This window comes from Castor canadensis, chromosome 9 (genome assembly GCF_047511655.1).
Source record: "Castor canadensis chromosome 9, mCasCan1.hap1v2, whole genome shotgun sequence".
Taxonomy (NCBI): Eukaryota; Metazoa; Chordata; class Mammalia; order Rodentia; family Castoridae; genus Castor; species Castor canadensis.
The window spans coordinates 47,351,155-47,378,705 of NC_133394.1; the positions used below are offsets into that span (position 1 = coordinate 47,351,155).

The window sequence follows — 27,551 nt, forward strand, 5'->3', positions numbered from 1 at the left end:
CTCTATTAGAAAAAAGAGGCCCTAAAACATCATCATATTTCAATGTTATGACAATCATTCAAGGGAGTGGATTGTGTGTGTCTGTGCGTGCATATTGTGGCTTGCTTTTGTCCTCGAGAAAATGAGAATATTTTCCTTGCAATTACTAAAAAGAAATAGCAGTGTCTGAATAGTGTTCCTAATTACACAGAGGAAATTTGTTGTTGGAATGTATTCTTTTGCTGCGTGGCGCTCTCATTCAGTACCATGACTTTATATGTCATCCAGATGGCAACGAACCTTGTTGCCATTCAGCTCCTTGACTGCAAACTCACAGAGCCAAATGGCTCAGACATATATTGTGTGCCTAAAATTTATTCCAAAATCATAATATCAATAAATGTGCCCTTGAGAGCACCTTCTCCAAACTGATCATTATAGATAGGTTTTCTTGGTTGGCATGGGAATTATTCCTTATGTGCTTTCATTCTTTTACTAAATGTGCTTTTACTCGTCTACTTCAGGCCCACATTTGGACCATCATTGACTCCTCTTTCTTCTACACTTCACATCCAATTCATAAGCAATTAAACCATAACCATATCCAAACATTTCTCATTAGCTACACCGCCACCACCCAATCCAAGTATAAATTTCTGCTTTTCAATAACCTATTAGTTGATGCTTTTGTTCCACAATTGTTAACTCCAGACTGTTCTCCATTCAGCAGCCAGATTAGTTTAGAGCACAGTGTCAGAAATCTTTTCTAAAACTTCCCAATGGTTTACATCACATGTATATAAACAGAAAATCCTTACAAAATTCACATAAAATACAAAGAATAAAATTAAATGCCCTTTCCATAGCTTTCAAGGTGTTGCATAATTTAGTCTTAATACTTGACTGATTTTTCTCTCTGACCACTTCTTTTGCTTAATGAGCCTCAGTCAACCAGGCCTCTGGGGACTTCTTAAAAGTGCCAAACAAATTCTACTCTAGAGACTGTGCTATTTGCTGCCTTCTTAAGAAGGAATAGTCTTCCAGCACATGTCCACATTAATGATTGCTTCAGTTTACTTAGCTCTCTGCTGAACATAACCTCATCACAAAGGCCTGCCTTTATCAACTCATGTAACACTTTGTTCATACAGGAGAAGTCACACTCTTATTTTTTAGTGCAAACTTCTTTACGTCCTTCATTTCTTCTGACTCTTGCCATTAGAATATAATCTCACAAAAGCTCATTCTTCTATACCTATGGCTTGGAATACTACCTACAAGAGAATAGACACTCCATTCAATTGTGTGGGATGAATGGATAATATTGCAGAGAAAGTCGAATAATTAAAGACTTCAACCCTTTTAAAGATTTGTCATTTTTTTCCTAGAAAATTAGAGAAAAATTAAAGAAAATATTGTGGGTGTTGAGATTTTTTTCCTTGAAATCTATAAGGTAAAATGATTAGCTAATGAGGATTTTTTGACCACTCTTTCAGGATCTCCTAACATATTCCTATGATGAAATCCATTACAGCAAGTATGGAATTGTTATAGCACTTGAAAGATTGTATGAATAATTGTTCTTTCATACCATTCCTTTTTGTAATTAACTATCTAGCACTATTATTTGTCTAACTTAAGAAATGGTATAAAGAATTGTTTAGAAGAATCAGGTATAGGAAGTATAGTCTATTGATAATAATATATTGGCAATAACTTTCTATCAATGCAAAATAAAATTGGTTTAAAGCTTCCTAACAGCCAATGTGAAAAGAGGGAACTAGTTAGTTGTATAAATTCCTATTTTTCAAGAATAACAAGAGACCAAGTGCTCAAGAATATAGCTATTTTTGATTCTATGTTTATTCTGAAGATCTTCATTGAGAGGGCACTAATAATGCGGTAAGTGATGCAGTAAGTGGTCCACAAAACCACTTCTTATAGTCCTGTGAAAGCACCCACAAAACTGAAAGCACCCACAAGGGGCTGGCAGTCAGAAGCATCATTGGAGATTTGAATGGTATGAAAACATGGCTATCTTATCTAACCAAATCTTCAAGTAAATATTAGAGTATCTGGAGAAATGGAGAGATCGCAAAGATTTCAAACCATTTGCCCCAGGCACGTATATGATAGATACTGGGCCAGGAAGAGGTTGCCATGATGCCTTCTGAAGTACTTGCAGTGAAACATTTTCATATTTGCTGTTAATCCAGGTGCCTAAACAGGGATGGAGCAGAAAAGGAAGGAGGTTAACAAGAACACTTGCCACCACACCTTATCTTAAAGAGGATGATTATATGTTCTTTCAGAAGTATTTTATTTTATTTTCAGAGTATTTTATTCTATGATAAAATTATTTTATTTTATATTTTAAAATTATTGTAGACAAGATAGTGTATCTGAGTCCATTCTTTCTGGAAAGAATTATGTCTGCCTCATTGTTGAGGCCATTACTATCAAAATCATACAATAACTCATTGTCATATAAAAATTTTGTTTATGTTTTAATTTAAAATAATTTATGCAATTTTACTCATTTTAATTGATAAGTAATAATTGTGAATATGAAAAAGTTGATCTCATAAAAATAGTAGTTTCCAGTGGCTGAGGGACGGGTTGATAGGGAAAGTGAAGATGTTGATTAAAGCATACAACTTGTTAGTTAGATTGAAGGGATAAGTTTAGTGATCAATTGCACTACATGGTGAACCCATTAATAACAACATATTGCATATTTCAAAATTCCTAAAATAGATTAATGCTTTCATCACAAAAATGATAAAGTGATGAAGTGATGGATATATTAATTAGTTTGCTTGAATCTTTCTATAATGTGTACATAAATCAAAACATCACATTGAACACCAGAAATTTTTTTTATTTCTAACTTTTGTGGCCAACTTGGGAGTTATGGGTGAAAAGGCTATATATCCAGTTCATTTAAAGTGATACACTTTTATGAATCAAGGTCAAAAGAAGGGCAGATGCAATATATGTATACCTTACTCAGGTGGATATTTTTAATGTTTTGTCAAGAGAACATGACAGTTAAGACCAGGGGGGTATAACATGCTTAGAATACTAGCAGTAGGAAGTCTGAGATAGGAGTAGTGTGAGTTCAAGGCCAGCCTACTATATATAGAGATATTTGGACTCAAGGAAACAAAATATAAACGTATATACAAAGAGAGAGAGACAGAGAGAAAGAGAGAGTACATGACAATTGATTCTGACTTCCTCAGTAATACTAAGTAATGAGTTCTTTGTGAGAATGAATAAGTTAATAAGCTCATACAACTTTACTTGCATCCAATTTTTGGACATGGACCCATAGGTCAAGGAAAGGATAATAAAATTATAGCTCTTTACAAATAATAATATCATTTAAAATAACAACTGTATGTTAAATATTGACTTTGTGATCTTAATTTCTCTTTATGCTTCTAAGATAAGAGGTCTGATTTGTAATATTTGAAAATTTTATTAAGGTTTTGATTCTAAGTTTCCTAACTTGGAAATACAACTTCCCAAATTTTCAACCAAAATGTTATTTTCCCCCTAATCTGATTTCTACTATTTTTGCCTATAACAGTTTTTAATATTTCTAATTAGTGTCTATAATAAAATATTTTGAAAATTCACTTCTGGTACTCTGGATAGCAGACCTCAACATTTTTATTCTGGTACTTTTAACTGAAATTATCACCTATATGTCAAGAAACACTGAACAGAGAAAATGAACTATGTGGGGTAGAATGAGGTCACTGCCATAATCCATTTCTTTTGTTAATAAACAATAGATTTTGATAACACATGCAGGTTTTCTACATACTTAGGAATATTTTGGAGGAGCAGTACTGTGGCATAGATTCAGGGCTTCACCCATGCTAGGCAGTCATTGTATGGCTTGAGCCATGCATCCATCTCAGGAGTATTATTTTTATACATTAATCAGCATTTTATTCTGCTAAGGTGGTGGTCCCCAGAATAACATGCAAGAAGCTCAGATGGCTTGATTAAGCTATCTCCAAGAAGAAAACATTTCAAATATATATATACACATATGTATATATTCATTTTGCATTTCTATATAACACACATGGTATATTATTATATTGATATGTGAGGAATGAATTAAAGTTATACATAAATATTTATAAACATTTTGAGGGTACTTACATAAACTCATTTTTAGTGGTGTATCCCAAAATGTTTAATATGACTGAATTAGAGAGAATTTCTAACTTCTCTTTATCCACAGGAGGAGAAACAGAAAACATAATTTAATAGCCTTTTAAATACATTAAATACAAGCCAAGGACTGTGAGGAATATATTAGTGTTTAATAGGATGACTGTCACCCTTCCAGAATAGTACCTTTTCTTCCAAATTTCTTTACTACTTCAGCAGTCGTGACCTCAGCCTAAATTCAAGTTTTGTAATGTGCTTCTGTCAAAGCTAAAGTAGCAGGAAACTGAGAGATGGATACTTTAATTTCCAGTCCATGCTTTTAATTACTGTCGTTTGAAAGGCAAGAACAGCTGCTTGTTTCCCTTTAATGTCACTTTAAGTTCTTTTTATTCCTGGTATCTCCAGGCAAAGAATAGGTGACTTAGACTCATGACAGTACCGTCCAAGCGTGGGAAACTTTATGGCTCCTAAAATTCCTTCTTTATTATTCAATCTCTGATCTTTATTTTCCCTTAATGTACTAAAGTGGTTCTGTCTCGAATGAATTTTACAGATGAAGAGAAAATTTAATAAAACATATTGCTTAGTGAAGGTGTTAGATACAAACCCCCGAAAGCAAGGTTCTTCAAAGAGTGGGTGGAAGCTCCCTGAAGGTTAAGGTTCTCACTAATCTGACACAGTTCTCAGCAATCACAAAGACAGGATGGTCTGTGGCTTCTGCTCACCTTGCTAAGAGCAAAGCCTCACAGCTGTCAAATACCCAGGAGAGAACTTGAAAAAATTGACCAGTGCCATAATGGGGACAGTGAACCTGCTGTACTTGAATTTGATTTTATTTTTTCATACTTCACTCTTCTCTCCTCCACCCCACCACCCCACCACTGCACTGACACTAGATAGAACACAATGAGATTAATAAGTTGACTCAGTAGTTCAGATAACTAGGCTATATATTAAAGTACATTCCTGCTTGTTAACTGTCACAGTGTGCAAAGAATTACCAGTTCTTTTTCATAAATGAAGATGTTGTCATTGCACAATGGCAAAGTCTTGATAGATTGTTTTTTTTTCTTTGGTGGTACTGGGGTTAAAACTCAGAGATTCATGATTGGTGGTGCTCTACCATTTGAACCACACCTCTAGCTCTTTCTGCTCTGGTTATTTTTGAGATGGAGTCTCATTTTTGCTTGAGTTGGCCTGGACTGCAATTATCCTATTTATGCTCCCTGCAATAGCTGGAATGGCAGGTTTTTGCCACCATACCCACATTTTTCTGTTGAGATGGGGTCTCTTGAACTTCTTTTTTTTGTTTTGTTTTTTTGGCCTAGGCTATCCTGGAACTGCAAATTCATCTCAGCCTCCTGTGTGGCTAAGATGACAGGGAACTTCACTCCAACCAGATCTTGGTTGAGATGGGGGTCAAGCAAAACTTTTAGCCCAGGCTAGCCTGGCAGAACCATGATACTCCCACTCTCTGCCTCTAAGTAGCTAGGATTACAGGATTGAGTCACTGACACCCAGGTATGATTCTGTTTAACCCAGAAAATACTTCATTAAAGATTGAAGTGAAATAGTATAAAGTCTGTGTGCTTGTCTAAGTCTAAATTCATTTAAAAATTTACTTCATTGGTTGTTAATTAAAATCATTTTTATTACTTTAAATGAAATTAAAAGTTAGTGGACAGTATAATATTACTTGGTGTGTTTGTGATCTAATAGTATAACAATTCTACAAATAATGAATTAAAGTTGTTAATTTAATTATTATTATTATTATTATTATTTTATCAGTACTACAGTTTGAACTCAGGGCTTTGCAATTTGTTCGGCAGGTGCTGTACCACTTGAGCCAATTTTTCCTTTAGTTATTTTTTGAATAAGTCTTATTTTTATGCCTGGCCCAACCTGGAGCCATCCTCCTATTTATGCTTACTGCAGAGCTGGGATAGCAGGTGTATGCCACCATGTCAAGCTATTTATTGTTTGAGATGGAGTCTTGCAAACTTTTTCTTCTGGCTGGCCTCAAACTGGGATTCTCCTGATCTCAACTTTCCAAGTAGCTAGGATTATAGGCATGAAACACTGTGGCCAACTTACAGTTGTTTATTAAAATGAAAATAATAATAATAAAAAGAAGGGGAGAATATTTTAGGGAGAGAGTATGGAAGATTAAAAAAAGAAAGGAATAAAGAGAAAGAAAGGAAGAAGGAAAGAAAGAAAGAAAGAAAGAAAGAAAGAAAGAAAGAAAGAAAGAAAGAAAGAAAGAAAGAAAAAGGAAAGGAAGGAAGGAAAGATAAAAGCAAAACCATGGATTCAAAATTGTTGCATTCCTATTTGTTATACAATTTTAAAATCAAATTGAACATTTGCTACATATATACATGTGAAAACAGCATAATGAAGCCCATCAAATACTGCTTAAAAAGGGAGAGGGAGAGAAGCGAATGCAAGTATAATAGAGGGAGTGAACTTGTTCAAAGTACACTCTATATAAGTATGGAGTTATCACAATGAAACTCTCTCATGTTATTAATGAATGCCAATTCAAAAGTAAAATAAGAGTTGGCAGAATGGCTAAAGTGCTAAAGCACCTGCTTAACAAACATGAAGCCTTGAGTTTTTTTAAACTTCAATACCGCTAAAAAAAAAATAATTAAAAATAAAATTGAAGAGGGTAATGTTTAGAAGTTCTGAGATTTTTTTCATTTTGCAAAGACATCCTTAGAAGAAGGAACAGCTCAAACTTGGTTTGTTATACTCCCATCTCATTCATGAGCAATGGACAAACACAATTTATTCTTATGCTTTTTAAGATTAGGACATTTTCCTGAAGGCTCTAACAAGGGGCTCAGACTTGTCTTGTGGTTTGATGAAAGGAAAACTATTCTTTCTTGGAGGAGGGTCACCATTTTAATGGAATAACTTTCTATTAAGAAATAAGAACATTAACTTTCTTTCTAAATCCGAGCATGAAGTCCTTCACCCACCTAAAGACCCCACATATTATCCATAAAAACCTGTACTATCTCGTCTCAACCCCTCATACAGCCTTCCTCTCTCCCATCACTCTTCTGCTTCTCTCTTTTAATTATTTTCTCTTTCCATGTTCTTTCTCCCATATGCCTCCAGCTCAGAATTAGCTCATTAGCTTCCTCTCTACACAAAACGCACTTCTCCTTAAATAACAGTCACAATTCTAGGTACTTTGTCCAGCTCTAATGTGACATTGGCCTGGTAGATTTTTCTGTTTGTTCCAGGTGGCGGACCACACTCCCTACCTTTTTGTATTTCTTTGCCTTTTATTTTGACAGCTGTCAGTGAGTCTTACCCAAATTTTCAATTGTATGATTAGTTCTCCTCACATCTGTAAGGACTGTACCCTTAATTTTTAAAAAAAATTTCTCTATACTATAAAAATTTAATAGACTTTGAGTGAATGAATTAAGGAGCATGGGATGCTCAAAGGCATAGATGTCTCTGCAGTTACATACACTTTTCAACTTTAGAAGTTGATAGAGTTCAGTTATGGCTGCTAAAATCATTCTGCCTCACAAAAGACTAGTTTTCCCAAGTTATATTACGTTTTTACAGTAATCTGGGTTGGAGAGACAACAGAATGTATTGGTAAAAGAATGGAAACTTTGGAACTCAACTTCCTGTGTTTCTCTACTATGGCTCTGCTGTTCTTCAGCTGTGCAATACTAGAGATAATAGAACCTGGCTCATGTGGTTGTAGGGAACATAAAGCATCTGAAAGGTTAAATAAAGTCAACCTTAATAAATACCAGTAATTATAAATAATAAGAACAAAAGATTTATCAAATTACAAATAATGGGTGTCAATACTTAAGTGGATATGAAAGATAGCTTGGATATCACAAGGATTTTTGTAGATTTTATTCTTGTATTGCAGATTTAGATACGTGTTTCTCAGGAAATCATTGCAAGGCACCTTCTAATTTTAGGTAGACATTAACACCAACAGTTTGGGAGGGGAAATGAAAGATTAGGACAAGCCTTATTAGACACTTTAGTGACATGATATTTCCCACAAAGATTGTAAAGTTATCTCTATGAGCCACAGAAAACAAATGGTCTATGCAGAATTTATCTCAATTTATACGTTAAAATGTTAAATTCACGGCTAAAAGTTACTTCTACAACTCATGAAAATATGATACACAATGGCTCACAATCAAAAGATTTAATTTCTATGCCATCAGTATCCTCTCTGGGTTCCCCACACTGGTAAGACTGTTACTAGACTCACCTAATCAATGTGGATGGACCATGTGTGTTACAAGGGAAGGGTATGGAATTGGGGGAAAGAAATAGATGGTGACTGTATAAATGTTTCAGAGAGTGATAAATGCTATAAGAGTAAGATAGACAAATGATAGTGACTGGGAAAATGTCAGGCAACTCTTCCATGTGAGTTGACTTTTGACCTGAGACATGAAAGACAGAAGAAGGTAGATTTACAAATTCTTCAAAAAACTCATTCTAAGCAAAGTGATTTTAGCACAAAAGCCCAGAAGGGCAAGCATGTTTGAATGAATGAACGGAAGAAAGAAAGGTGGTGTGGATGGAGTGTAGGAAATGAAGCTAAGAGTAGAACTTGATAAATTCAGAGAGGGTAGTAGGAGTCCATATCATAGCCCAGAGTCTGAATTTAATTCTGAGATTAAGTGAAAAGCCAGTGGAGGTCTTTAGGAATCGCTACAGTATGCTATATCCTGTATTTAACAATATCATTCAAGTCTAGAGACACTGAATTCTTTGTGGCTAGAGTGGTGGAAGTTTTCTGGGAGAGAGACAAGAGAGGCATGACTAGCAGAATTGTTGCAAAGATGGAGTGGAAAGCATTAAATGGGGTTTATTTTGGAAGTACAATTAAGAATTCATAGTTATGGATTTACTCATTTAACAGATACACAATAGGACCTATTATGGGCACAAATTGTAAAAGGAATGTCTTCTGATGTTACTGACAGGTTGTCTGCTTTCTAGAAAGTTACTTCAAAAACCATAATAATTGACCTAATGATTCCTTATCCTGAAAGTTGTTCATCATGGTGTTTGCTTATAGATAGGCTTCTTTTAAAAAGTTGTCACTAGAGATTTGATAGTCATTATAAACGGTAATATATGTAATATATAGTTATATATTCATCAGAAGATATGCTAGAAGCTGCTTCAAATTTTGGGCCATGTGATGTACTTAAGTTTCATTTTTCATTTTCCTAAATAGATCAGAGTTTCTAAATTCTTTGTGTATATGAGCGTAACATCTCAGCCTATGCAGAAAATTCTTCCTATAGAGATCTGATTGCTGCAGGAAGTTTTTTAAGCAACTACAGAATGGACTTCTGAAAAGAAATTGCAGGATGGCAATTTCCAAGTCACATCTTTTATTCACATTTGATTTGAGTGTGTACCTGTGTGTAAAAGAAAGTTTAAGTGGATATAATAACAGCTTCAAGAAGGAGCAAGTCTTTTTACTTCCATTTTATGTATTTTGAATGGCATTATTGAACACGTTAAATTGTGTTAAAAGTGACATCTATAAATCAAGGAAGCACTTCCTGCTGAAAATTTTATCTTTTACATTGTTTAAGCTAGTAACTTTCATATGGTGCTATAAGACACTGGAGGTCATCATAAACTTTCCGTATATAGGAACACAATCTTTTCTTTACCCCTAAGTCATTTGGCTGCTCCTCTGGTTTTGGTTAATGTTCTTACAGGGAGGTAACTGAACACTGACTATTCCGTTAGGTGTGACACTCAATGGAGCCCCGTCTACAGGATCAATGACTGTAGACAAGAGTGTTCTTTCCTTTTGCAAAGGTAATGAAATCCAGTCCAGCACTTTCTGTTTGGTTTGCAAGGTTGAGTTTTCTTCTTTCTGTTATTCGATCATTCAAATCATCTACAAAAATGTAAAAATTGAGAAGTTCTCCAGATTTGTATTTCATGCTAATTTGCTAACCATGCAAATTGCTATAATTCTACTTCATCTTCATTTAAGCAAAATTCCCACAAAAGTCAATGTTGCCTATAAAATATTAACCGAGAACGAATTTAGTGTTTCTGGCAAACTTATTAAAACAAAAATTAAGAGACCTCAAAACCAGCAACATCGAGAGCCAAAACAAAAAACTTAAACCTTTGGCAAAAACACCTGAGGTGTTTTGGTAGACACCAAAATCAAATGAACAAAACAGCCTTGACCATCCAAGCGAGTGCTGCATTTGATGACTCAATTTGTTCACTGGAATGAAAAATAATGACAAAAATTTATCATTTAAAAATAGTTCAGAAAGCACAATAAACAGACATGCCACCAGTAACTTTTCAGAAGCAAAACAAATAATGAACTAAAATCATTTGTAATAAAAGATGTCTTTATCACCTGATTTATGTGTTCAGACAGGGAGAAATAATCAAGCAAAGCTCAAACTGGAAACAAACCCAGAACACATGGGCTTTTAACATGCCTCAAATACCATCTGATAATAAAAATGATCTATATTTATACTTTTAATATGAGATTTATATCCAAAGTATTAACATTTTCTGGACTGAAACATATTTGCTTTGTGTCATGTCTCCTCTTCATACCTGTGTAAAACAGTAAAAATTTTATTTCCTCCATTTTATATGCAGCAATACTAAAGTACATGGAAATTATATATAAATTTTTCTTAAGTATTTAGCAAACCATGAAAAACAAAATAAAACAAGATTTTCTGAGTTTGGGTATTGGATTATGTGTATTGCTGTTGACCATTTTATTTTATAAAAGAAGGAAGAGCTTCCCATTTTGTCCCATCCTCTCCCCTTTCCTCCTTTTCTCCCTTCTCTTCCCTTCCTTCCCTATCTCTCTTCTCATTTTGTTTTCCTCCCCTCTCCTTTCCATGTCCTGGTTTTCCTTTCTTTCCCTTATGTTCCTACATGGTGTTAACAGTTTATGAGAGAGTACATGTGGTAGACACTTGCAGTTATGATGGCATAATTTTCATTTATTAATTTATTCAACTGACTGAACCAATGCTACTTACTGGAGATACATACAGTATGTGTTAGGGAGAGTCAATAAACATAAAGATGCCATTGTGAATTGTACTATGACTCTATGTACAAAGCAGTGACATTTGATTTAAACTGGTTTGAGGTCCTTGGAGCGGGGAAGGGAAAGTCAAGGTGAAGAGTGATGAGTAAATAGGGCAAGAGGGGAATAACAGGGATAGAAAAGTAATACATGCATAAGTAGCTATAGTTCTGATATAGAATAGGCCATCAAAATTCAAACAGAACTGCAAATAACAATTTTTATTTAATTATGCTGCTCCTTTCATTCAATTCCTGCCTCTCCACAACAGAATAATAGTGTTCACATTGTCAACTTGTCATATACAAACTTTCATGATCTTACTCTTACCTGCTCTTACATTTTCTTCATCCTATACTTCTATAAAACCCAAACATTGACAGTTTTCAAACTTGTCATAATAATTTTACCCTCTATAATGCTGAATCCTTTGATTAATACACTTCCACTGCCCAACTCCAACCATGCTACTTCATTTCTAATGAACCTCAGCTTAACTCAAATGTCAGCTCCTCTGGAGAGCTTTCTCTTGGATTCCTTGATTGAATTAAACAGACAAATGAACATACAATATAATTCTCCTATAGTAAACCATCTATAAGCTCTCCTTGGTGGGAAAAAGAAAACATAAAGAAATAAAATGACTAAAATACAAGTAGTAGTGAAGGTTGGCACTCAATTATTTGAGAATATTCTAACAATTGATTGTAAAGTAAGCACTGAATTTCTGATTACTTTTATCAATAATTTAAAAGTTTTGATTAGATAAATCTTAAAGAAAATAAATAAGTATTGACTAACTTCAGGGGATATCAGCAGATAAGACTGTAGAAATTATAAAACTTTTAATTTCTCAACGGATTTCTGAAAATTCATAAATATTCCATTTTACTATCGGTATGTAATTACTATTGGAAAAACAGAAGACTTTACTCCCCCAAAAACAAAAATGGGAACTATCAACATGTTTTAGTAAAGAGCTAATGTTTTTACTGTATCTAACTCAAAGAAGTTGCCAGAAAAAAGTAAATAAGGTAAAGTGACCCCAAATTGTATTTCTATTCACTGCAATTTACATCTTTTATGAATATTAACAAAATAAGACATATTTTAAAAAGACATTTTGAAATATGTAGCTGTTATAAAAACTGTAGAACAAAAAAATAAAACCAAGAATTTTGAACTGTGGAAGAGTGAAAACAAACAAAGCACAACACAGATTTCTAATAGATTACTCACCTCTTCTTTTCATCAGCCTACCAGTTATGTAAACTCTGATGGAAGGGCTCTCTCTTTCATGAATTTTGTTATTACTTAATGCTTCTAAACTATCCCTAAATTTCAAAAGTATTATATACTTAATACTTGCATATTACAAACTGAGAAGATAGAGAAAGAGAGAGAGAGAGAGAGACTTATTTATTAACTAATATCCAATAAACAGGAGGTTGTACATTTTGCTGTTAAAAATTTATTTAAAATTTATTTATGCTAAAGAGCTCTTCCACTACCTTTCATTCCATGCTTTGGAAAACTAAATTATCCAGTTACACTGGATGAAATAGACTTTCCCAATAAAATATTGCTACTTTCATTTATTTTTCTAAGGGAACAAAATAGCAAAAAAATACAATGCAATCTTATGGACTTGTTCATGGTCTGGAAATACACAGGAATGCAAATTGTATTCCATCAAGACTGTAACAGCTATTGCATTAGAAAGATGCATGTCTACACAATAATAGCAGTCTTGCTATAACTTGACAGGAAGACAAAGTTCAGGTTTAGAAGGCAAAAATATTCTGTTCTTTTGCAATAACACACTTTGCATTGTGAATTACTAATTTTTAAGCAAATTCTATTGTGGAAAGTTAAACAAAACCTGCAGTACTAAAAAATATTAGGAAAAGAAAGCAAACCTTCCTCACATTCTCTACTTCCTCATCCTTACTCTGGTCCTGATTTTCAGAGTGAACAGAAAGAATAATATCATACAGAGTGAGGCCATGGATCTTAGCTGACTCCAGATTTTACAAAATCCCTGCTGTGAGTGTGAATCACTGCAGAAATGGTGATTCATGTCCTTTTGTAAAGGTTAGTCCTGCAAATCTTAAAGGAAAAAAAAAAGATGACTGCAGGTCTTTTAGTGAGTGGGAATAGAATTTTCCACAATCTACACACTCTGCAGGGGTCCATTCTTCTCACAGTTGGTGGTTGTTCTCCTGGGCTCTAAGCCCTGGAGCTCACAATAACACTAATTGCTTCAAAGTCCCTGTCTAGGGAAGAGGCAGATTTCACTGTAGTAGACAAGTTAGAAGTTGATTTCCACAAAAATAAATATTGCTGGAACACTTGTAAAAAGTATGATTTTGAGTTAGGAATACTAATATGTTAGTTTATAAAGGATTTTTTGAAGGAATATATAATTGCTTTGTTCTATATAAAATATTTGATTGTTACACTTCTCTATAAAGCCCAATCTTTGTAGAAAATTAATGTCACTGCTCTCATAGAAGACTTGAGTTCTTTGTTATCAGTACTCTTTAATTCTTTATTTTCTACTACAGATGTGGAGTATTGCTTGCATTCCATTTTGTTGCATAGAGCATAAAATAGATTTCTGAAAATTACCTTGCATTTCTGGATCTATGTATTTCAGCCAAAAGAACTCTTAAAGTTTGGTTCAGGTTATTTCATGTTGATGTTTTCCTATGCCAAGCCGCAGCCTTTTCTCTAATCTGTTTGAAGAGCCAGAACTAATCCATAATGTACTGTAACTGCTATTAGATTCCATGAACTTGGAGATTGATATACAAAAAGAAGGAAAGCTCATTAACCAGCCTGGGTATACGGAAGTTCAGAAACATCATGTGAAGAAGTATATCACTGCAGATCCATTAAATTTGACAATCAGTTTCCAGTATAGCACTTTTCCAGGCACATAATTTCTCTTTCATCCAAATTTGCAAGTAGCTAATAGAACTGGCAAGGGTTAGTGAGTCTAAGCACTGCTCTGAACACTGGAAAAGGTAAGAAACAAACTGGTTCTAGTACTACCATTATAAAGCATTCTAGAATCTAAGGCTTTTAAGACATATCTATCAATCTAGAAAACGTTGTTTCCAAATTGCTCTTTGTGCAGCACGAAATTAAAACAGGTGAGGCAAAAATTAAATCCAGCAGGACATACTCATTTTAAGCTTTATAGTTACTGGTAACACCATCTGATAAGATTCCAGTTCTATTTTTTTTCTACTCCTTTTATTTTTTTCTATTGTCACTTGCTGCATATTTTATAGGGTAGTGTCTCAACTTGAATGATGGTTGGCTACTTGGTGTAAGCTGTTTCACCTCAGACATGATTAAATTATATTTCTTCCTGTCTGAACAAAGATTATATTGAAAATACAGGAAGGATTCGGCACTAGGGAAATACATGTTAGTATTTGACAAGTATGGAACAGTGCAGGAAAATATCAATATGTGATGAGGTCATGCTAAGAATCTGAGAAAAAATCACAGGGAGTTATCTGAATGTTAAGTGGACAGAAGCCTGACTGTTCTTTTGAAATGTCATTCAAATGGCCTTCAGATCATATAATTTTCATTTTTGTACTCATTTAGATAAAACAAGTTGGAAATCAAGAAGCCTTATTTCTTGCAGTTTGCTGAATCAAAAGATCTAACATACAATAGTAACAGGAATTCAGCATATAAAAGTTAGTTCAATTTACATTTTCTGTTTAAGGTAAGTTAGATAATAATGACTTATTTTGAAATGTAGAATGATGAAAACATGATATATCTCTGAATGCCAGCTAGGGTCAAAAATTGAAATTAAAGAGACTTGAAAATAAAGAAAAGTATCATGGACTTTTGAGCATAGAAAGAATACACGTCTATTCTGGTGTAGGACAACACATAATAACATGAACCTTACATTGGGAGCTGGATAAGCAAAGACACTGCTGGTTTGCTATGGTATATGCCTTTCTGACTACACAGTTATAGAAGCCATAAACCAGAAAAAAATATGTGGGACTTCTCAAGGTTAGTTAATCTAGTCCCCTTCCTTTAGGCAGATGAATTCCCAAGGTGATAAGAAAAAACTACATAGATGTTGATTCTATTTTAAAGCACCCTAGAGGGGGAGATGCTGAGATATTCCTTCATACTCTTTCAAGCTTTTATTAGCTTCATAAGGTGCTCACATACAAGTGAATGCAGAAACTACCAATCAAAATTCAAAATGGTCCTGTTAAATCTTGAAATAATATCAGTGGTGGAAAATATTTTTTTTCTCTGCTTCCTCCTTAGGTATCTACCACTAAATATCAACCCACTTTATCTTTTTTCTCTTTTTATGTTTATATCTATTGATGGCAAGCTGTCCTTTTTATTCTGAACTTAAAATCATAAAAATCCAAATTTATAATGCTGGTTTGCAGTGTTTAAAATAAAAGTTTTTTTATGTTTTAAAATGAAAGAGATGTGTGACAATGTCTAATTGTATAAGAACACAGAAATCATAGATTCTTAGCATAGTTGAGATAGTAAAATTCTGTATTCTTACAAAACTTGTTTGGGTGCCAGGTATAGTGACCCATGCCTGTAATTCCATCTTTTTTGGAGGTACAGATTAGGAGGATAGCAGTTCAAGGCCAGGTTGGGCAATAAGTTAGTGAGACTTCATCTCAGCATTATAAGCTGAGTGTGGTAACACATGTCTGTATTTCAACTACTTGGGTTGCTGGTAGGTAGGAGTATCATTGCCTGAGGCTGGCCCTGAGCAAAAGCATAAAACCCTGTCCAAAAAAAAAACTAAAACCAAAAATAACTGGGGACATGGCTTAACTGGTAGAGCACCTACCCAACAAGTATAAGGCCCTGAATTCAAACCCCAGTACCACCAAAAGAACCAAAAACAAAACCAAAAAAACCCCAAACTCAAATTCCCAAAGCCAAAAACTTCTGCTTGGACAACTTCAATGACATAGAATTAAATATGTCCTGATGCAGTACATACAATTTTCTGGCAAATTTAATGATCCTTATAGAACGTATTCCCTTACATAGTTTTAGGATGATAGCACCATTGTCTTTGACAACAATTTTGAAGCCTGTCATTATTCCTTGTTAAATTTTACCTTGATAGATTTCATCTCTTGCTCCAGTGCTAAGAAGAGCTGAATGATAATGTTATCACTGTTGTGTACACTTTCACTGTCAACATTATGTCCTTCTGCAATGATCTTTATCATCTAGTGATCAATGCACTGAATACTCAACATCCAGGACAGGAGTCCACATATATTTATAAACTCACGTAGAAAATTACTATCCAGGAGAGATGTCTCAATATGCAATGTCAATAACATTTCTGTGATATGAAAGTATAGGTTCTGAACAAGAAAAAGAAATAAAGTTAGATTAGGCTTTATTCCTGAGAGCACATGCTAACTAACACTAGGACCACCTGTTTTACTTGTTAGCTCTCACAAACATTTCTATATTCAATGAAGGAGGCAACAGTTGGTAGAGGAAATGCTCATCCCTGCATGATTTTCATGAAAGTTGAATGCTTACTTTCTTTCTACATAAAAACATTCTCAAGGGATTTTGACCTACCATTAAAAAATACAATTACAAATCTCTCTCTTTTACAAAGCAGCTTTGTTACATGCAAATATTTTTTAGCATTAGCACATTAATTCCTACCAGTAACTCATATCTGCAATTATTTTTCTTTATTTCTTTTTCTAGCAGTACTTGGGTTTGTACTCAGGGTCTCACACTTGCTAAGTAGGTGCTCTACCATTTGAGCCATTCTGCCAGTTGATATTATCTTCGTTTCAATGAACTTAAGAGTTCTTTCCCTCAGCCTGATTTTGGGGAATGAGTATTGAGATACTCTTTTCTCTGACAAAGAATTAAGTGATGATGGACAAAAAAGACAGAGAAGGCTGGCTTGCTTTCTCTTTCTGGCTTCTTCTTTCTGTACTCTTATTCTGTAAATTCAATCCTTTCTAGACTTGATGGATCATGCAAATTGCAATAGTAATTAGTCAAACAGCCTCAAAATTTCTCAACATTAATGAGGTAAGTATTGATCACAGCCCATCACCTATAGTAGTTCTCTAGTCATAAGAAGACACTTTGTTCAAAACAATCTCAGGAATATTATCTATTTTTATTGCTTACTTCCTTCTTTCTCTGTTCCCCATTTTATTTTGTTAACTTCGAGTCTGCTTCCAGCATTAAATTCCTCATCTGCTGCAATGGTGAAATCTTCATGCATTAACCTGATGGGGCCTAGGATGCTCAGATGTTTGTCGTACATTATTCTGCGTATGTCCATGAGGGTGCTTTGAATGAGACTAACATTTGAATCAGTCCAGCACACATCTCGTGCACAGGGTAAAGCAGATGGCCCTCACTAGTGTGGGTAGGTTCTCTTCAATTACTTGAAGTCCTCAACAGAGCTAAAAGTCTGGGTAAAAGTTAATTTTTTCTTGCCTATCTCAAGCTGCGACATTGTTTTTGTTTGTTTGCTTGTTTACTTTCCTATTTACTGATTCTAACTGAAACCTTAGTTCTTAGTTTTGGGCTTGCTAGTCTGTGGATGGGAAGGGTACTATGTCAGTTCTCCTAGTTCTTAGGCCTTTCAACTCAGATTGGAACCATACCATTGGCTTCCTGGGGTCTCAATGTGATGATTAAATATCAGATCTTGAAACTTGTCAGCCTTCTTAGTTGCATGATTCAATTCTTAAAATAATCTCTCTTTATGTCTTTCTATTTCTGTCACTCTCTCTTTCTTTCCTTCCCTCTCCTGTTGGCTCTGTTTCTCTGCAGAATGCTGTCAAATACATCTGATGATATCTTGTAACCCTGGAACAAAGAACCATTTGGCTTGTGCTCAATCACATGCTGACTGTGGCTATCTTCATAGAAAATGGATAACATCTCAGATTGCTCACTTCTGCACACTGTCCATATTTTGAGCAATATTGGTCACATATTTGTAGACTGCTATCTGCCCAATCCAGTTATCACATTGCCATCTCAGTATGTGCTATCTTACCTGAAATATTGTTCTTTTTGATGCTTTGTCTCTCCTGGTCTCTGTCCTTTACCTATGCATCCTCGTTTAAATTCATTCACAATGATTCACAATGTTAAAGCAAGTACAATTTGTGATTGGATACAAGAAAACTTCTGAAACATTCCTCTTTCACTTTTCTGCATTGACTTAAACTAAAACATGTTTGTGTGGCAATAATAAGTTTTCTAAGTGGGATGTATAAATTTTAGTATCATTTAGTTAGTTCACCAGTGCTATTGATGGAATACTAGAAATAAATAATCTTTCTTATTTAAAGGCGAACATTTAGTTCTTAGCAAGGTGCTTTATGAAGAGTACTGAACTCAAAATATTTTTAAAAAGAGATATAAATCCACATCTTTAATGATAAGTAGTTTGACAGGCATTCAAGCAGTAAATACCAACAGCAAGCAAACATGGGCAAGGGCCCAGGGGAGGCAATTGTCAATCCCATGATTATTGACTTTCCCTTAAGAAGTGCTACAACAGAACCCCAGAATGATAACAATAAGATGAAGTGACCCATGTCTCTACTGAAATTAATTTCTCATTGAGAGAAGGGGTAAAGACAGAGGTTTCCACATGTACTTTATTTTCAAAAAAATGTTTTTATAATTTGTTGGCATTTTTAAAAAATACGGAGTAAAGCTTTCAGGTTTGCAATACCTTAAAAAAATTAGAGTATTTTAGATTAGGTTCAATAGCTATACCAAGAGACTCGCTGATGATTGTTCAACTAGCTTGCTTTATTAGGAGTATAAGCAAATCTGAGAAATCAAGTTTCTTATGAAAGATCATAGGGTATTCAAGTTTTTTGAGAGTTTAGTGTCATTCCAACACTCTAATTCCACAATCATTTTTGTTTTGACTTTAGTTACTATGCAATTTAAGGGGAAGTTTTTAAAATTACTCATACACTGATACAGCATTTTTATCCTCCCCACTTCCTTACCCCATTAATCTAACTTTTGTTTTTAATTTTTTCATTATTTAATTTCATCATAAATTTAAAATATTACATACATATTATCTAAAAAATTTCATTTCAAACCTATCTCGTACTTTACTACAGGGAATTTACATACAGTTTTATTGAAAGCATGCATTTTTGCTCAGAGCACAAAAATTTAACATTATCTTATTTCCATGAGCACTAGGATACAAGGCCTCAGAGATGGAATCATTATGGAAGAAACATCAGAAAGCTCAAATAATCCTGACGTTATCCAATGATAAAATATTTCCATACTGGTATTCCTTTGCATATATATTTATAATGAGAAATAAAATAGCAGATTTTGAAATATGAAAGAACATGATTAAAGATGAAGGGCCAGTAAGGGGAAGATGGCAGAGGAGTAGAGGCTTTTGCCATTTGACCCACTAATAATAGCCTGAATAACAAAGAAGAGCCCTCTCACGGAAGACCAAAAGTGAAGAAGATCACTGTAATCCTCAAAAGAGGAACAGGAAAGCTGAAAAATACAGGGAAAGAAAAAAGCCACAGTGTAAATTAAGAAATGCTTTTGGTTCCTGGCTTTACCACCAGCTCTATCAGGTAGGAGAAAAACTGAAATTTCACTCCAAGAACCACAGTGAAGATTGGTGCCAGAGCAGGAAAGGTGTCTAGCCTGTTACCTGCTAGAGAAAAGCCACTGGGACCCAGTGAGTAGAAGTGGTGAACCATAGAGGTCCAGCAGAATGTGGCGTGTTCCAGAACAAAGAAGTTGCCAGAAGTAGTGGCAGTGACTGTGGGGACAGCAAAGGCAACACTAGCAGAGGCTGTTGCACTAAACCTAGTGTATGGGTCTCTAATGTGGTAGAGAAATCAGGGTCTGCCATGCTGCATTTCCAATCCCACTGCAGAGCCTCCTACCAGAAGGACATCTGACATGTGTGCTTCCAGTATGTAAATATAGACTCTCTCCCTTTCTCCCTTCTACGTCAGTAGTTATCATATGAGAGCCCTGTAACCTGCCTTTCAGTATCCAACCTTAAACCATTTCTTCTCCCTTTCTTCTCACCCTCCCCCATTTATACTTCCCTCCTATCGACAATTAGAACTGCTTTCCAGCTCATTTTTTCTCTTCTCTGTTTAACCCATCTACAATCATCCTTTGCTACCTGCTTTCCAGCTCATTTTTTCTCTTCTCTGTTTAACCCATCTACAATCATCCTTTGCTACCAACACTTTTAGTGAGTAAATTGACTCCACTGTAATCCTCAAAAGAGGAACAGGAAAGCTGAAAAATACAGGGAAAGAAAAAAGCCACAGTGTAAATTAAGAAATGCTTTTGGTTCCTGGCTTTACCACCAGCTCTATCAGGTAGGAGAAAAACTGAAATTTCACTCCAAGAACCACAGTGAAGATTGGTGCCAGAGCAGGAAAGGTGTCTAGCCTGTTACCTGCTAGAGAAAAGCCACTGGGACCCAGTGAGTAGAAGTGGTGAACCATAGAGGTCCAGCAGAATGTGGCGTGTTCCAGAACAAAGAAGTTGACTTCAGATTATTTTTGTAGTTTTTCTGTGTTTACATTTGTTTGTCTGTTCAATTTTTCTCCATTTTCTTCCCCTTGTCTCTCTCATCCAAATGTCAACTAGATCTCTTCTACCTTTCCTAGTCTGATTTTCCTTAACCCTTTCTAATAGTTATGCTGCCACTCCTTCCTGCCACACACAACTTTATACTTTGAATTATTTCTCAACATAAACTCTAAATACAAGGATGTCATGGAAAGGTATACTTTAGGCACTAAAAGAAAGAAACTTCCAGTCTAGACTAGTCTATCCTGCAAAACTATCCTTCCTATTTGAAGGAACAAACAACAAAAACAAAAGGAATTTATGACCACCAAAACAGCACTGCATGAAATACTAAGAGGAATTTTGCACACAGAAGAAGCTAGACGCAGCCAGAAAAATGCAACAAAGTGTAGAACACACTGACCAAGGAAATTAGCAAATAAAAAATAGGGTAAGATAAGCATCAGAAAAAAACAACAACAAAATGATTGGAAATACTACATACCTATCAATAGTAACACTGTAAATGACCTCAATATCCAATCAAAAGACATAGAATAACAAGTTGGAATAAACAGCAAGACCTGACCATTTGTTACTGCAAGAAACATATTTCACTGACAAAAAAATGTTGTCTTAAGTGAAAGGGTGGAACAAAGATCTTACAGGAAATGTAAATGACCTCAATATCCAATCAAAAGACATAGAATAACAAGTTGAATAAGGGAAGAAATCAAAAAGTTCCTACAATCTGATAAAAATGAAAAGACAATCTAACAGAACCTGTGGGATGCAGCACAGGCTGGGCTAAAGGGAAGGTTTATAGTCATGAATGCCTACATAAAAAACCAGAGAGATTCCAAATAAATAAACTAAAGATGCACGTTAAGCTTTTAGAGAAACAAGAGCAAACTAAACTCAAACCTACCAACTAGACAGAGAGAAATAATGAAGATTAGGGCTGAGATCAAACAAACTGAAGGAAATGAAAGACCTCTTCAATGAAAACTATAAATCTTTGAAGAAAAAATTTTCAAAGGAAATGGAACAAATGGTCAGCAAATACATGAAGAACTGCTCAGCTTCCTTGGCATAAAAGAAACGTGAATCAAAACTTTATTAAGATTTCATCTTAACATGGTTACAATGGCTATCTTTAAGAACACAAACAATAAATATTGGCAAGATGTGGTGAAACAGGAATGCTTATACACTGTTGGGGATAATGTAAATTAGTATAACCACAATGGAAAGCAGTATGAAGATTCCTTAAAAATCTTAAATTAGAACTTTCACATGATCCCCTGATACCACTCCTGGGCATGTATCTAAAGGAATGAAAGTCAGGATACAATAAAGACACAACTAACATTATAACATCATAGTAAATGATAAAAAACTAAACCCTTTCCCTCTAGGATAAAGACATGGATGGCCGTCTGAGTACTAGTTTTTCTAAATAGGAATAAGTTTTAGCCAGAGAAATTAGGGCAAGAGAGAGAGGTAAAAAGCACCCCAACTGGAAAGGAAGAAGGTATCCCCATCTGAAGATAACATGATTTTACATATAGAAGACTCTAAATGCTATGAGTATATGTAACTTTAAATGTCAATTACATCTTAATAAAGCTGAGGAAAGAATGAACTATCTTTGAAATATAGAGGACCTAACATCCAGTTTACTACTGTAAATAAACTTTCATGAACCACACTATGAGTAAAACCCACAGATTTGTAATCAGATCTAACAAAAGATAAGACCCCAAGAAATCAAATTGTAACAGGAAAAGGGTTTAAAATGTGGATTACAAATCACTAAAAATGTACCATTCATAAAGAAAGTAAGGATAATTTAGTTTAGAAATGAAAATGAAGCATACTTGAAAACATCGATGATATTGTAAGTGTGTAAATGAATACGTACTGGGTTTAAAAGGATGGTGAGGAAAAGTTCACCTCCTTTGATACTTTTATCCAATTCTTGGGGTCCTCCTGGATACTCTTTGTAGAAAATAGTGTGGGTGAACAACCCACAGGTCTGTCGAGGAAGGACCTAAGGAAAAGGAGAGTAAGAATAGCACAATGACATGATTTAATTAAGAACTGTATGTATCACTACCTTGTAATTTCAGAATCTGCAAATTATCAATTCCTGTTGGAGTTCCTTGTTTTTTAAGGCTAATTTCGTAACATAATCAAGAATTGATATTGGTGTAATTTTGTAAATATTAAAGGAGTTATCAAATAAAAATATAGTATGTATAGGTTAATTCAGTTCTTTATTTTTGTAATTGACAAAAATTCTTGCATGTAACACAGGCTGGTCTGGAGTTCTCACTATGTAGTCCAGACTAGCCTCAAAACTTGCAATCCTCTTTTCTCAGCCTCCCAGGTGCTGGAATATGTCAGTCTTTCTCAGTCCTATAAATCTAAACCACATGTGATTTATGATAAAGGATTGGTTAAAAAGAAAAGAAAAGCTGTCGTAGGGTTCATTTAATTGAAAAACAGAGAACCTCTAAGATTATATTTTTCAAGCAATTAGGCCATTCTCCCCTTACTCCTGACATTCAGACTTGAATTGTAGGATTCAAGTTATAGGATTCAAAATAGTCAATTTTCATCACCTCACCCACATTTTCTTTGTACTACACACTGAATTTAAATCATCTAGTGATTTTTTTCTGTCATATTTTGTTGTTAATTCTGTTGTAAATCTGAATGTTCAACAGAAAAATCAAATAATTTCATTATAAAAACTTATTTTGAATAACAAAGTACTTAGAAGCTAATGGGAAAATGCATCCGATTGCACAAAAATAGCTATCCTTTTATTTATTCTTCACTTAATTTTCCTAATAGTTTGTATTAAATTCAAGGTAAATGAATGTATGTGATTTTTGTTAAAAGGAATATCTTCATCTCATAACATGTTGAATGGTCATATAACCTAATAAAGGAAAAATTTGGTACTGTAACTCTGATTTTAAATCATATGAGTAATTCTCCTTATATCTCCTAACCTCCTATGGACATCAGGGTTGCTATTTGCATTATCAATGGTTCATTTAAATCCAAGTCTTTTTTAGGTCTTCTGATACCAATGTACAATAAAATAATTAAGTTTCATGATAAATGAGTATTGAGTGCAAGTTCTGGTTAGGCATGTGTGCCTTTTCTTTGTTTTAGATGGTGATCAGCTAGATATTGGTAATTCTAGTACCAGTATGAGTGACGGCTTAAGACAGTAAGTACTTCAATAAAGGAGAACAGTTTGTAAGCCCTTGCTCTGATTTTGACAACTAAAGATGAGACCATCATCTAAACCATTGAAAATGGTGGGGATATGTACTTTAAAACACATCATTAAAGATGAAAGTAAATGATAGCAGTTTTTATTCCCATGAATGATGTTAAATTCATAGCAAAAATTAATTTGGTTTTATTCTCATTTCTTCTCATTATTTTGATATATCACTCTTAAAGCAGATTATTTTTTCCTATTAATACACCTGAAAAGAAAGTGTATTCCACACTTTTTCGAGTATTAAAGAGAAAGAGGGTGAAAAAAGTGTAGTTTCTTAAGACACTCTGAGTGCCTGGGAGCCAAAATAAACTGAGTGATAAATTTAGCTCTCAGATGCTATTTTTTCCTTCTGTGTGCTGATGGTGTGGTGATTTGAAAAGTATTTTGCTTGTCAAAAGTATTTTCTTGTATGATTTCTATGGAATCATGTTCTCTATTAAACTCTTAGGAAAACCATCCAAACAGACAGTACTGAGGAATTTCTCAGGAGAAGCACAGGACTCCCAGACAATATTTCAATTTCAAAACTCCAGTGGATAATGTCTACAAAAGCTTATTTCCACAATTTCTACCTCTGTGACTGGTCACAGAGAGCACATTGTTTGGCTATAGGCTTGCTTCCTAAGCTATGGAATGGCTTTGCCAAGTCTAAGGCAAACTGGGGATTTCTGACATCCATCTAAAAAGAAGTTTAACATTATAGCCTTAGAGATAATGTCAGTCTGTCTTCATTTTACGTGTAGGTATCAATAGCCTTCAAGACACCCACAAGTGTGTGCTCACCATTATGCTACTGTGAATGAAGCCCTTTCTGTACCGGGCAGGTTTCAAATGTGGATATTCTTCAGTGCTGGTGACTTGAATACCCCAGACCTTCTTCCAAGCTGCATACAGCTGAATATGAACTGGGTAGACCCCTGAGTGATGTGGAGCTACAGCATAGCCCATGTTGATTGGTATTCCATGTTCCTAAAGAAGCCAAAAGAACATCACCATGGAGTGTGGTCAGTTAATCCATTCGAGTTATTTCCAAAGATACCTATTCAGTCTACATTGAATTATATGCTAAGTATGAGAAATTAAAAAAAAATATCTAGATGGGGTTTTTAATCTCTGTTGCAGCTTATAAACTTATAAAGCTCTGATGGTATAATAGATGTAGTAATTACTTTAGGCATGTGTTGTGTGGGTGACATTAATTCTGAATTTTGAATTTTGAAAGTTTTGGGGAGAGATAGGAAGTGAATTTAACCTTTCCTCAATACACACATGAAAAAATAAATTAAAAAATCTGTACCCTGAGCAAGCAAGTGCCCAAAGATGGAAGGTGGAAGAGTTTGGCATGTGTGTGTGTGTGTGTGTGTGTGTGTGTGTGTGTGTGTTTAAAATCAGCCTGAATCATAAAGTGATAAGCTTTTTGGACTTAATACCATTTGAATAGTCTGAACATGAGAGGCTAAGATCTGCTATATATTTTATGAATGATTTACTGCTATGCTAAGATAAACTGTAGATGATGAAATAAATCACAAATGTATATTATGGAACAATTTCCATGGTGCAGATTAAGTGAAAAGGGCAACAAAATTAGATTATAGGTGGTCTGATTTAAAAGCGGGGCCTTAATGCCATACAAGATCTGTGATGTTTCAGGTACACAGGGTAAAGGAAAAGTAAAGACTAAGATTCTGCCTTTGGTTCTAAACTTTAGAAACTCAGTTTATTCTTTATAAAGCATTCACTTTACTATGAGATACTTACCTTTTGTAAACAGTCAACTCTGAAAGAAAATTTAAAGCAAGAATATGAAAGTATCATCAAGAAATTGCATTGTATTGCGAGGTACCTGAAATAGATCTTCAGTTTTCTAATTTGTACTTTTTTATATTTTTCCATTAAATGCTTATCTGCTTTATAAAGACTCCTTGTAGGATTGAATCTCATCAATTGAGGTTATAAATGACAATGTACAGTCATATGAAAGTTGATTGAATCAATAAACAGAACACAAAAGTGTTGACAACTGTCATTTATATTTTCTACTACATGGCACACAGCATAGGAAAAGAATTCAGTCTGGTATAATCAGCAAGCTGTGAACAGATCACATATCTGTAATGCCTGAGCCCCATACCATTCTCAGCTTAGAAGATGGGCCTATATATTTCACAAGTCTCCATCATTCTTCCCTCTGTGGAATGAGCCTCATTGTTTACCCAAATTCATTTCTGTTTCATCAAAACTATGTGTTTTCTAACATCTATGACCCTATAGAAAGGCTGAATTATGAAATCAGTGTTGCAAAATGAGATGGAGTCTTGCTAGGCACTAGGGAAGAATGGTTTTTTGGTGTGTGCTGAAGAAAAATATTTCTTTTAAGAGCTTTTTCTCTTCTCTTCCCTTCCCTTACCTTTCATTCCCTTCTCTCTCTTTTCCCTTCTTGTGGTTGGGGGATTGAACACATGTATGCTAGGCACATGTTCTACCACTGAGCTATATGCCCAGTCCTGAAGCCTATATTTTCGATACAAGGCAAAGTTGGTAAAGTTCAGTAACAAAAATACTTGGAAGATACCAGAAGAGGAAGGCAACTGGTATGACCTTGACACATTCTTGGACCATTTACTGAATTGAGAAAAGCTTTAGTGCTCTCTGGTTCGTTCCTGGTGCCCAGTGAATGATCACAATGTGTTCTGAAGATGAGTGACCATCCAGTAAATAAGATATTGAGAGTCTGTGGCTGCATTGCGGATAAGATAGACAAACTTCCCCATGAGAGAAACCCAGGGTCAAAGTGTTCAATCCTTTCTGTCAGGTAAACAGAATTTGTATGACTCTTGCCTGGGAAGGTACTTCTGATTCACTGGAAAGGGAAAAAAAAATTGTTACCTAGTAATTTTCCCAAGTGATTCATACAGAGGTTTCCATAATTTAAGGAATGATAAAATAATAGTGTATGAATCCTAATTGAATTTAATAACCATTTGTTAGTCCTTATTTAAATCACTATATAATATTTTATTCCAAATTTGTGGCCTAGGATGCTAGATCAGTATGTCAGTGTTCTAGGAATAAAGAGATGAAAAATAAAATCAGTCAAGGGGATTGAAATATCAAACAACTATATCCCTTCCAAAAAAAAAAAAAAAGGGCATTTCACTTTTGACAGGTAGTAAAATGAATTGTAGAACTTTTCATGGAAAAAAACAGAAGGTAAAAAACAATTGATTCAGTGAGCAGAACATAAGGGTCAGTAAAAAGATTTTATTATACATATTGATTTCTGGGGGCTCAATGCTATGCTGTTCATAAGGTTATCTAATCATGCTG

General features: G+C 34.6%; 1 protein-coding gene across 3 annotated transcripts in view; it reads right to left on the minus strand.

The window, feature by feature from the left end:
• Ndst4 (N-deacetylase and N-sulfotransferase 4) overlaps positions 1 to 27,551 on the minus strand; it is a 277,456-nt gene that overhangs the window by 71,225 nt on the left and 178,680 nt on the right. For all 3 annotated transcript variants that reach the window (XM_020187174.2, XM_074041591.1, XM_074041592.1), the window contains 2 exons: positions 25,005 to 25,190; positions 22,839 to 22,967 (listed from right to left, as the gene is read on the minus strand). In XM_020187174.2, the coding sequence (XP_020042763.1) occupies positions 22,839 to 22,967; positions 25,005 to 25,190 (315 nt within the window). The remainder of the gene's footprint in view (positions 1 to 22,838; positions 22,968 to 25,004; positions 25,191 to 27,551) is intronic.